The following is a 12,988-nucleotide window of genomic DNA, read 5'->3' as shown; positions in this document are numbered from 1 at the left end:
GTGCTATAATATACTGTGCTGTACTATACTATAATATACTGTGCTGTACTATACTGTGCTATAATATACTGTGCTGTACTATACTATAATATACTGTGCTGTACTATACTATACTGTGCTGTACTATACTGTACTATACTGTGCTGCACTATACTATACTTTGCTATACTATACCGTACTATACTATAATATACTGTGCTATACTATAATATACTGTGCTATACTATAATATACTGTACTATAATATACTGTGCTGTACTATACTATACTATAATATACTGTGCTGTACTATACTATACTGTGCTGTACTATACTATACTGTACTATAATATACTGTGCTGTACTATTCTATACTGTGCTGCACTATACTATACTTTGCTATACTATACCGTACTATACTATAATATACTGTGCTATACTATAATATACTGTGCTATACTATAATATACTGTACTATAATATACTGTGCTGTACTATACTATACTATAATATACTGTGCTGTACTATACTATACTGTGCTGTACTATACTATACTGTACTATAATATACTGTGCTGTACTATACTATACTGTGCTGTACTATAATATACTGTGCTATACTATAATATACTGTGCTATACTATACTGTACTATACTATAATATACTGTGCTGTACTATACTATACTATACTATACTGTGCTGTACTATACTATACTGTGCTGTACTATACTATACTGTACTATAATATACTGTGCTGTACTATACTATACTGTGCTGTACTATAATATACTGTGCTATACTATAATATACTGTGCTATACTATAATATACTGTACTATACTATACTATACTGTACTATAATATACTGTGCTGTACTATTCTATACTGTGCTGCACTATACTATACTGTACTATAATATACTGTGCTGTACTATACTATACTGTGCTGTACTATTCTATACTGTGCTGCACTATACTATACTTTGCTATACTATAATATACTGTGCTGTACTATACTATAATATACTGTGCTGTACTATACTATAATATACTGTGCTGTACTATACTGTGCTGTACTATACTATAATATACTGTGCTGTACTATACTATAATATACTGTGCTGTACTATACTGTGCTGTACTATAATATACTGTGCTGTACTATACTATTCTATACTGTACTATACTATAATATACTGTGCTGTACTATTCTATACTGTACTATACTATAATATACTATACTGTCCTATACTGTACTTTGCCGTATTGTCCTGAGGTTACGGAGGTGCAATGAGGGGGATTATAGGGGCAGTTTTCTCCACATTTCTTACTCCCCAGAATGTTTCCGGGGGTCAGTAAAGCGGGGTCCATACTTCTGGGGGGCGGGGCCATACTCTGCCCCATTGTACCGGCACCCCCTCTGCTGCAGCCCTGGCCACAAGACGCATCTCTGCTCCCTGAGAGCCCTGTACACACATGAGGCGGCATCACTGCAGCGGGGAATGTGCGGGGACACGGAGCACTGGAGCCCGGGAGCCGGCAGGGAGCGGAGGCCGCCGCCTGTGTTACCCTCACGGGCTCTCCGCGGCTCCAGCTCCCCCCGCAGCGTCCGAGCAGCTTCCTGCGGCCCCACCATGTGGGAAAGAGCCCTGGGATGGGGACGAGGGCCGGGAAGAGAGGGAACGAGCCCCCGCAGCGGAGCCATCGGGCCGGATCCAGCCGGATGTGCAGAACGTCAGGCAGAGCGGGAGGACTGTGGCGGAGATCCCGGGGCCTGCTCCCGCCTCCTCCGCCACAGACGGCGGCACACGGTGAGGGGGGATGTCCGGGAGGAGGCAGGCGCGGAGAAGGCGGCCTCTCCTGTCCGGTTCTAGCCGCTAAAGGGCTCTTCTCCCGGGCAGGGAAGCACAAGGGGAGAGCGGAGCTGCAGCCGGGCTGAGAGGGGTGAGGGCGGGGCCTGTGTCCAGTGTCAGCCAATAGCCGCGCAGGAGGGCGGAGCTCAGCAGCCAATCACTGCGCAGCGCTCCACATATAAGAGGCGGCCCCGGCCTCAGTGTTTTCTCCAGGAGAAGTCTTTGTATTTACGTCCCACACAAGATGGCAGAGACCGCGCCAGCAGCCGCCGCCGCTCCTCCCGCCGAAGCGGCCGCCAAGTCCAAGAGGCAGCCGAAGAAATCCGCCGCTGCAGGGGGCGCCAAGAAAAGCAAGAAGCCGTCCGGGCCCAGCGTGTCCGAGCTCCTCGTCACAGCCGTGTCCGCCTCCAAGGAGCGCAGCGGGGTGTCTCTGGCCGCCCTGAAGAAGGCTCTGGCTGCAGGAGGATGCGATGTGGAGAAGAATAATAGCCGCATCAAGGTGGCCATCAGGGCTCTGGTCACCAAGGGGACCCTCACCCAGGTGAAGGGCAGCGGCGCCTCCGGCTCCTTCAAGCTCAACAAGAAGCAGCAGGAGACCAAGGACAAGGCGGCCAAGAAGAAGCCGGCGGCGGCCAAGAAACCTGCAGCTACTGCGGCCAAGAAACCCGCTAAATCCCCGAAGAAGGCTCCGGCCAAGAGCCCGAAAAAGACCAAGAAACCAGCCGCGGCCAAGAAAGCAGCCAAGAGCCCCAAGAAGCCGAAGGCTGCCCCCAAGCCCAAGAAGCTGGCCAAGAGTCCGGCTAAGAAGGCGGCCAAACCCAAGGCTGCCAAGAGTCCGGCTAAGAAAGCGGCGAAAGCCAAGAAGAGCGCGGCCAAGAAGTAACCGGCGCCGCCCGCACCTCTCCCCCAAAGGCTCTTCTCAGAGCCACCACCTCCTCCTCAGACGAGCTCCACTCCGCCCTTCTGCCCTCTTTCTAGGGGGCGGGTTAACCCTGTCAGCGCCGCTCTCTTCAGTCTATCAGGGCCTCTCTGCTCGGCTGATACCCGCCCCGCCCCTCACTGCGCCCCGCCCTCTGCTGGTAGTGATGCCGCCGCTGAGTGTACTGTGCGTGCAGGGGGATCGTGCGCTCTATCCCTGGACATCAGCGCAGCGATGGAGCCGCTCTTCTCCGCACAGTGAATACGGGACTGTTCTCCGGTGTGGAGCGGGAGCAGGCGGCCACTGACGGGTTAATACTGAGCAGCTACGGGGGGCGGGGCTATGTAACTAGTACCATCGCTTTTGAAATTCCCGCTCAATTAACGTCCGGTTAGAATTCAGCGGCCGGGGACAAGCTCCGCCCCCGACTCGTCTGAATGGATGCGAGCCCCGCCCCTTCTGCCCCGCCCCCGGCTCTCTGAATGGATGATGTGAGCCCCTCCCCTCCTGCTGCTCCGCCCCCCGCTCCTGCTCTTCTCAGAGCCCCCACCTTCTCTAGGGCGGAGCTGCCGCATTGTGTGAATACATGGAAGCCTCATGTCCGAGGCGGATTATTCCCTCGTTATAGACCACTGATCGGGAGGATGAGGGGAGTAGTGATCGTATACTCGGGAGGATGAGGGGAGTAGTGATTGGACACTGAGGATGGTTGGGGAGTAGTGATTGTACACTTGAGGAGGATGGGGGGAGTAGTGATTGGACACTTGAGGAGGCAGTGAAGGACGAGCGGCTGGATGGATCCACAGAGCCGGGCACTCGGGGATACACCGGGACACGGTGCTATGGGGGCGGCCGGCAATTGGTGGAGAAAAGGGGGCGTGTCCTCACGAGCCTTTTCAGGTCATCTGCTTCCTCATTGGCTGCAGGATTTGGCGCTGAAAACCGGATTTGGATTCAGCCAATCACAGAGGAGTTCCCCCTGCGCCACCCGGGTATAAGAGGTGACGGGCGGAGCGGGGCTGTCAGTCTCATCTGTACAGAGAAGAGAACGATGTCTGGACGCGGCAAACAAGGAGGCAAAGTGCGGGCTAAGGCCAAGACCCGCTCATCCCGGGCAGGGCTCCAGTTCCCGGTCGGCCGTGTGCACAGGCTCCTCCGCAAGGGCAACTACGCCCAGAGGGTGGGCGCCGGCGCTCCCGTCTACTTGGCCGCTGTGCTCGAGTATCTCACCGCCGAGATCCTGGAGCTGGCCGGCAATGCCGCCCGCGACAACAAGAAGACCCGCATCATCCCCCGTCACCTGCAGCTGGCCGTGCGCAACGACGAGGAGCTCAACAAGCTGCTGGGCGGAGTCACCATCGTCCAGGGAGGCGTCCTGCCCAACATCCAGGCCGTGCTGCTGCCCAAGAAGACCGAGAGCAGCAAGCCGGCCAAGAGCAAGTGAGCCCGGCTCTGCCCCGCCCCAGACCAAAGGCTCTTCTAAGAGCCGCCCACATGGTCTGTACGACTGAGCTGGCGATGCCGCTGATCTCCGCTGTGGAGGCGTCACACAGGGGCACTTACCGCTCCTGACATGCGGCGAGCACATTGCTGCTGTAGAGGGTTCGTCCCCCTGTGTGTAATGGACTGCTCCTCCACGGCCGCTGAATTCTAACCGGACTGTAATTGAGCGGGAATTTCAAAAGCTGGAGATCAGCCAATCACTGTAAAGCTCTTGTTCTATAGCTCCGCCCCCTTCTGCGCTGGTGTCCAGGGATAGAGCGCACGGCGGGGCTCACATCCATCCATTAGCAGATCACTACTTCCCTCATTCTCACTGGCTGACCACTACTCCCCTAATCATCCTCAATACCATATAACTACTTCACTCATTCTCTTCATTGACCAACTTCTCTCTGGCCGATCACTACTCCCCCCATCCTTCTCTCTGGCCGATCACTACTCCCCCCATCCTCCCGATCAGTGGTCTATAATGAGGGAATAATCCGCCTCGGACATGAGGCTTCCATGTATTCACACAATGCGGCAGCTCCGTCCTAGAGAAGGTGGGGGCTCTGAGAAGAGCAGGAGGGGAGGGGCTCACATCCATTCATTCAGCTGAGCCGATGGGCGGAGCAGCAGGAGGGGAGGGGCTCACATCCATTCATTCAGCTGAGCAGGTGGGCGGAACAGCAGGAGGGGCAGGGCTAACATCCATCCATTTAGATGAGCCGGGGGCGGAGCTTGTCCATGCCCGCTGAATTCTTAACGGACGGTAATTGAGCGGGAATTTCAAAAGCCATGGCACTATAGCCCCGCCCCCATAGCCTACTCAGTATTAACCCGTCAGTGGCCGCCTTCTCCCGCTCCACACCGGACAGCAGTCCGGTATTCACTGTTCGGAGAAGAGCGGCTCCATCGCTGCGCTGGTGTCCAGGGATAGAGCGCACGATCCCCCTGCACGCACAGTATACTCAGCGGCGGCATCACTACCGGCAGAGGGCGGGGCGCAGTGAGGGGCGGGGCGGGTATCAGCCGAGCAGAGAGGCCCTGATAGACTGAAGAGAGATGTTAGCCCCGCCTCTCCCCCCCCCCCCCGCTCAGCTGAACGGATGGATGAGAGTTCTGCCCCTCCTTCTGCTCCGCCCCCCGGTTTAGCAGTATGGGTGGCTATGAGACCCACCCCTCCTGCTGCTCCGCTGAATGGATGGATGTGAGCCCCGCCCCCGGCTCAGCTGGATGGACTTGAGGCTGCCAATTGGGAGAAGTGGAGACACCACGTGACCCTCTCCTCCAGTAGATCTGTAACGGTCAGCAGAGGAAGAGACCGTAGAGCAGGACTCAAGTACAGTGCAGCAGACAAGGAGGCTGAAGTAGAAACCGGCTTTATTAAAAGAGAACTCTAACTGCCGGAGAAGCAGATTTACAATATGAACAGCTTGGGAATTCACAATAAAGATAATGGAAATTTGCATAAAGAACACAAATGAATCACAAACACAAGTACAGACAATAGCAGGCTACTCTCTTCTAGGTAGTCCTATCTGTCCCCGCTACCCGGGGTGCACCTCTACGGTGCACTAAACTAAATCCTATTCCACTATGTCCTAGCTCAGGTTAGCATCAGTGCACTCACAGTTCGGTGTCAGGCACATGCAGGCAGATACAGTCTGGGTCCCGATCTGGTTGCTTGCTTGCTTCAGCGTGGCTCAGCTCTGGCCTCTCTTTGTAGTCTCTGTAACTCTGGTTAGAGATAATCAGCAGCTCTGGACGTGTAATCAGGCAGGGCCTGGAATTCACTCACAGTTCCTCTGGTAAGTGCCTCACACTACAGCAGACTGCACACAGATACTGTGTCACAGCAGGCAGGGAGAAATCGCTCTAATCTTCCCTGTGGATCTCCCTCTCAGTGCACAGCGTCCTTCTTCCTGTGTACTCAGACACCTTCAGCCCAGGCTCTCTGCTCTGCCCGGGAAAAACACTTAACTCCTTGTCCTCTGGAAACAACTCCTCTGACTGTCCTACTCAGCCACAGTGGCCTCTGGTGGCTGGAGGGAAACATGACAGTCTGCTATATATATGTGTTGGAAATGTTGCTGGATGATCAGGGCTGCCTCTTACATGCCTCCCCACTTGTCTGGGCCGCGACTGTTGGGGGAGCGAACTTGCGGAAGTCAGGAGTTTCATCTTCTTCCTTTTGTTCATCCATATCCCCTACTGGAGTTTCAAAAGTAACCCTCGAGAGACCATCAGCATTAGTGTTCTCTGTAGCGGAGCGGTAGCGAATTGAGAAGTCATACTTTGCGAGGCGAGCCGCCCAGCGTTGCTCCAGGGCTCCCAACTTGGCCGTACCCAGATGGGCCAGGGGATTGTTATCCGTCCGTACGAAGATCTTAGCTCCTGTCAGATATCCTGCAAATTTCTCCGTCATAGCCCACACCAGGGCAAGGAGTTCCAGCCGGAAGGAACTGTAGTTATGGGGGTTTCGCTCCGTATCTCGCAAGGATCTACTGGCATAAGCGATCACTCTCTCATGTCCATCCTGTACCTGCGACAGGACTGCCCCAAGTCCGTAGAGGCTGCCATCAGTAGCTAAGATGAATGGTTTATCAAAATCGGCATAAGCCAAGATGGGGGCCGATGTCAGGGCTTCTTTCAGGGCCTGGAAGGCCTCTTCCTGTTTCTGTCCCCAGGGGATACTTTGGCCCTTGGGTTGCCCAGCCGTTCCTCTCAACAACTCATTCAGAGGGCCCGCTATTTTTGCGTAGTCTTTGATGAACCGCCGGTAGTACCCAGTCAGTCCCAGGAAGGCCTTCAACTCACGCAGTGTTCTCGGCACTAGCCATTGTCGTATTGCAGCCACTTTGTCTTGGGACGGTAGCACTCCGTCTTGGGACACCCTATGGCCCAGGTACTCGATCTCCCTCTTGAAGAGATGACACTTCTTTGGCTTTACCTTCAGGCCATGGGATCGCAGTCGCTCGAGTACCTGCCCTAGCCGATTCAAGTGTTCTTGAAAAGTAGCAGAGTATACGATGATATCGTCTAGGTATATCAGAGTGGCTTCAAAATTCAGGTCTCCCAGGCATCTCTCCATCAGCCGCTGGAAGGTTCCAGGGGCATTAGTCAGTCCGAATGGCATCCTGTTGAATTCAAATAACCCCATGGGGAGTATGAATGCTGTCTTTGCCTTGTCCTGCTCAGCCACTGGTACTTGCCAGTACCCACTTGCTAGATCCAGGGTGGAGAAGTATTTGGCTCGTCCTAGAGCCGTCAGAGACTCCTCGATGCGTGGCAGAGGATATGAGTCTCGCGCAGTGCAAGCATTCAACCGCCGGTAATCCACACAAAATCGAATAGTGCCGTCCTTCTTCTTGACAAGCACCACTGGGGCTGCCCAAGGGCTCTGGCTTCCCCGCACCACTCCGGAATCTATCATCTGTTTCAATAGCGTCTTCACTTCCTGGTACAACTTGGGCGGAATCTGTCGATATCTCTCCCGAATTGGTGGAGTGTCCCCCGTCGGTATCTCATGTGTGATAGCATTCGTGCAGCCAAAGTCATCGGCGTGGCGGGCAAACGCAGCCTGATTCTCCCACAGCATGGTTTCAACTGCTCGCTGTTGGTCTAAACTGAGAGCCTTAACATCTATCTCCATTTGATCCAAGATGGTTCCCCCATTCCATTCTGGGGTCGGCGCCTCTTCTGCACTGGCAGTAACTGCCAGGGTCCAACCAGCATCCCCTACCGGAGCTAGAGTCACTTCTCTCTGACTCAGGATTTCTCCCTGATGTAGGTACACACGAGCCAGTTCCACCCCTGGCGTCAAGGGAACTTCTAGATATCCCACATTCACAGCTCTTATGGGTACTCGTCCATTCTGGACCACTCCCAGTGTCCGGGCCACCAGGACGTCCTGACCCAGCTCTCCTAGGCCTGTTGGTTCAACGAACACCTCCATGCCTTCAAGATTACGGAAAGTTCCCACGGGTAACGTCAGCACGGTCTCCCGACCAGGGGGAAGGGTGAAGGTAGCCTTTCCTGGCGCTCGGATCGTTCCCACCGCCTGGTGTGCTGGTACACTTTTCTGTGTTCCACAAAAACGGATTAGCCGTTGAAATGCTTTCTGGGTAGGTTTGTGCGGGGTGGCTTGTTTCCAGTAACCCGGCCCCCGTTTGGTGAACATGATCTGATCCAATTCTCGCAGGATATTCATGCCCATTATCACCGGCACATCTTCTTTGAACGTTTCGGGGACCAACAAGATACCTTTCCGCCCCACTTCCTGTCCACACAGCCGTACATTCATCCACACGACCCCTGTGACAGGAATCTGTTGTTGGTTAGCCGCTGTAACCCGGACCAGTGTCTCTCGTTCTGGCTTGGCCAGCGCTTGAAAGTAACGGTAGAAGAATGACTCGGGCATAGTTGTCACCTGAGACCCAGTATCCACTAAGCAGTCGACAGGAACACCTTCGAACTCAGCTCGTATAGTGGGGCACCCTGCGACCAGGTGTTCGGAGCTTTGCTGGGTAACTTGGCTCTCCACCTCCCCTGCAGTACGCCCCACTACTGCAGGGGTCGGTAGTTTAACGGCGGCTCTTGGCGTCCAGCTGGATTATTCCGACACTCTCTGGCGAAATGTCCTAGATCTCCACACCGCCAACACTGTGCCCCTTGACGGCCCACTTTTAGCCTGCGAGTGGGAGGTGCCCTCAGAGCTTGGCTGGATGGCCCCACTGAAGGGTAATGAGGGGCTTGATGGTATGGTAAACTAGCATAAGGGCATTCGGGTGTAGGAACCCATGGAGTCGCCTGATAGGTTTGTTGTCGGGCTGGATAGGCAGCCTCAGTAGTATGGCGCGACTCTATCCGTTTCTCCAGGTGTGTCAACTTTTCGTGCATGGCACTCAGGGAGCTCTGCAAGTCTTGTACCACTCTGACCAGGGCTTCCTCATTTCTTGTAACCCCGGGGGGTGTAACGGTCTGGGTCCGTATTACTCCAGAAGCATAGCTGTCTTCTTTGTTTCGCGTCACGGCCTCTGCCAAAATTTGTCGAAAGGTTAGGGTAGGGTCTACTCTGACTCGTTCCCGCAGAGCCTGTTTCAGGGGATTGCTGTAGAGCCCCAGAATAAATTGTTCCCGCAGTATCCGGTCTATGGGTCCCATGCCAGTAACCCCATCTGCCTCTTTTTTTTGTACCTCGGCCAACACTTCCTGTAGGGCTGTAGCGTACTGAGAGACACCTTCGTCTTCCCGTTGAATCCGGTAAAAAAACTTCGCCCGGAGGTGCCCTGCACTGGCTGTTTCCCCATATATTTCTTCCAGGAATCTCACCATCTCTTGCAATGTATTGCGCGTGGCTTCTGGTTGTAGGAGAACATTTCTTCGGGCCTCACCCTCGAGAGCGGCCAAAGCAATTTCTACTTGTAGTTCTGGGCTGACATTGTAAATCCTAACAGCACTCTGTAACCTTGTCACCCAGTCTGACAGTGTCATGTTCTGGCCATCAAATTTGGGTAGCAAGTTGAACAACGTGCCAATAGGAAGGGCCCTTGCAAGGGTTCCACCATTGCCTGAGGTACTCACATTAACATCATGCACATTGCCTTCAGCCGCCTCCATCTCTGTGACTGTACCCTGCTCGCAGCGCCACTTGTAACGGTCAGCAGAGGAAGAGACCGTAGAGCAGGACTCAAGTACAGTGCAGCAGACAAGGAGGCTGAAGTAGAAACCGGCTTTATTAAAAGAGAACTCTAACTGCCGGAGAAGCAGATTTACAATATGAACAGCTTAGGAATTCACAATAAAGATAATGGAAATTTGCATAAAGAACACAAATGAATCACAAACACAAGTACAGACAATAGCAGGCTACTCTCTTCTAGGTAGTCCTATCTGTCCCCGCTACCCGGGGTGCACCTCTACGGTGCACTAAACTAAATCCTATTCCACTATGTCCTAGCTCAGGTTAGCATCAGTGCACTCACAGTTCGGTGTCAGGCACATGCAGGCAGATACAGTCTGGGTCCCGATCTGGTTGCTTGCTTGCTTCAGCGTGGCTCAGCTCTGGCCTCTCTTTGTAGTCTCTGTAACTCTGGTTAGAGATAATCAGCAGCTCTGGACGTGTAATCAGGCAGGGCCTGGAATTCACTCACAGTTCCTCTGGTAAGTGCCTCACACTACAGCAGACTGCACACAGATACTGTGTCACAGCAGGCAGGGAGAAATCGCTCTAATCTTCCCTGTGGATCTCCCTCTCAGTGCACAGCGTCCTTCTTCCTGTGTACTCAGACACCTTCAGCCCAGGCTCTCTGCTCTGCCCGGGAAAAACACTTAACTCCTTGTCCTCTGGAAACAACTCCTCTGACTGTCCTACTCAGCCACAGTGGCCTCTGGTGGCTGGAGGGAAACATGACAGTCTGCTATATATATGTGTTGGAAATGTTGCTGGATGATCAGGGCTGCCTCTTACAGATCGGCGCGCAGTCCGCAGCAGCTCATTTGCATGGCCCGTGTATAAATACCGCTGCGGAGGGAGGAGGCGAACAGACGAGATTGTGTCTTCAGTCAGAATGCCCGAGCCAGCCAAGTCCGCCCCAGCGCCCAAGAAGGGCTCCAAGAAAGCCGTCACCAAGGTCCAGAAGAAGGACGGCAAGAAGCGGAGGAAGAGCAGGAAGGAGAGCTATGCCATCTACGTCTACAAGGTGCTGAAGCAGGTGCACCCCGACACCGGCATCTCCTCCAAGGCCATGGGCATCATGAACTCCTTCGTCAACGACATCTTCGAGCGCATCGCAGGGGAAGCTTCCCGCCTGGCTCACTACAACAAGCGCTCCACCATCACCTCCCGGGAGATCCAGACCGCCGTGCGCCTGCTGCTGCCCGGAGAGCTGGCCAAGCACGCCGTCTCCGAGGGCACCAAGGCCGTCACCAAGTACACCAGCGCCAAGTGAGCGCCCCCCGCTCTCCGGACCCAAAGGCTCTTCTCAGAGCCCCCACCCTGTCTCCAGCAGAGCTGCTCCCGTGTCTCCCCGTTCTCACAGTGGCTGCGGTTTCCTCACTGTCAGCTAGATGAGATGCGGTACCGCTAGTGGAAGTTACAATACAAGCAATCCTGCTCCATGCCCATTCACTACTCCCATCATCCTCCTCCATGCCCATTCACTACTCCCATCATCCTCCTCCATTCCCATTCACTGCTCCCATCATCCTACTCCATGCCCATTCACTACTCCCATCATCCTACTCCATGCCCATTCACTGCTCCCATCATCCTACTCCATGCCCATTCACTACTCCCATCATCCTGCTCCATGCCCATTCATTACTCCCATCATTCTCCTCCATGCCCATTCACTGCTCCCATCATCCTGCTCCATGCCCATTCACTGCTCCCATCATCCTCCATGCCCATTCACTGCTCCCATCATTCTCCTCCATGCCCATTCACTACTCCCATCATCCTCCTCCGTGCCCAATCACTACTCCCATCATCCTCCTCCATGCCCATTCACTGCTCCCATCATTCTCCTCCATGCCCATTCACTACTCCCATCATCCTCCTCCATGCCCATTCACTGCTCCCATCCTCCTCCTCAGTGTGGCGCTCCCTGGGGACAGGCTGTGCGGCCGCTCAGGACAGGAGGACGAGGCTCCGCTCCTACGGGCACATAACGGCTGAGGGAGGGGGGGCCTGAGCTCTGCTCCTATTGGCTGGGAGAGCTCAGGATCCCGTCGCTCATTTGAATTTCCCGCCTATAGTTGAGCTGCTGATCTACAGGAGGAGCCGGTCATGTGACCCGTACCAGCGCCGCTCAGTGGCGTCCCGGTCTCTGCAGCTCCGGGACGGATTAACCCCTCAGTCTCCGAGCACAGCTCGTCTTGTGGCTGCGGGGACAGGAGCGATGGAGAACACCCGGGGCTCGGGATTTACATTACTGGGGCTTTCTGTATTGTAGACCTCCGGCTGTACTGAGCACAGGGTGCCGCTGATCTCGGCCAATTGTTCGGCTCTCCGCCCCCTGATGTGCGGGCGGTGTTAACCCCTCAGTGGCTGAGCGCAGAAGGAGTTGTAGCTTCTCCCCGGGAAGATGTGGGCGGCTCTGAGAAGAGCCTTTGTGCTGTGAGGACGGAGGCAGCATTAACCCCCGAAGCCGTAGAGAGTGCGGCCCTGGCGCTTGAGCGCGTAGACCACGTCCATGGCGGTGACGGTCTTCCTCTTGGCGTGCTCGGTGTAGGTGACGGCGTCCCGGATGACGTTCTCCAGGAAGACTTTCAGCACCCCGCGGGTCTCCTCATAGATGAGGCCGGAGATGCGCTTGACGCCTCCCCTGCGAGCTAGACGGCGGATGGCAGGCTTGGTGATGCCCTGGATGTTATCACGGAGCACCTTCCTGTGCCGCTTGGCGCCGCCTTTCCCGAGCCCTTTCCCTCCTTTACCGCGACCAGACATCTTCTAGGAGTGAGCAGAAAGCAGTGACTGCTCAGCCCAGAGCCCTCCTTTATATGGAGCTTGGGCGGACCTGGAGGAGAACTGCACGGAGAGGCTGGGGGCGGGGCTGTTCCTGAACTCCAGGCCCCGCCCTCCCGCTCTGATTGGCTGAGCTCAGAAGTGCTAATGGTTTTCATTTCCAGCCCCCGTATTACCAGCCTGTAAATTACATTATATTAAGATTAAAGCCTCTATAATATATTATCAACCTCAACATTATAGCCTCCACATTATATTACAGCCTCCATACTACCAGCCTCTGCATT

General features: G+C 54.3%; 2 protein-coding genes across 2 annotated transcripts; both read left to right on the top strand.

Annotated features, from left to right (window-relative positions):
* Positions 1-2,074: 2,074 nt before the first annotated feature.
* Positions 2,075-2,778, top strand: LOC122923397 (histone H1B-like). Its single transcript, XM_044274194.1, has one exon. The coding sequence runs from the start codon at positions 2,075-2,077 to the stop codon at positions 2,711-2,713; it is 639 nt and encodes a 212-aa protein (XP_044130129.1). The 3' UTR covers positions 2,714-2,778.
* Positions 2,779-10,780: 8,002 nt separating this feature from the next.
* On the top strand, positions 10,781-11,222 carry LOC122923398 (histone H2B 1.1). The gene has a single exon (XM_044274195.1). The coding sequence runs from the start codon at positions 10,804-10,806 to the stop codon at positions 11,182-11,184; it is 381 nt and encodes a 126-aa protein (XP_044130130.1). The 5' UTR covers positions 10,781-10,803; the 3' UTR covers positions 11,185-11,222.
* Positions 11,223-12,988: the final 1,766 nt, after the last annotated feature.

This window comes from Bufo gargarizans, unplaced genomic scaffold, assembly GCF_014858855.1.
Source record: "Bufo gargarizans isolate SCDJY-AF-19 unplaced genomic scaffold, ASM1485885v1 original_scaffold_1571_pilon, whole genome shotgun sequence".
Taxonomy (NCBI): domain Eukaryota; kingdom Metazoa; phylum Chordata; class Amphibia; order Anura; family Bufonidae; genus Bufo; species Bufo gargarizans.
Note: the sequence above shows the minus strand (reverse complement) of the source record. Positions and strands in the feature narration are given on the sequence as shown.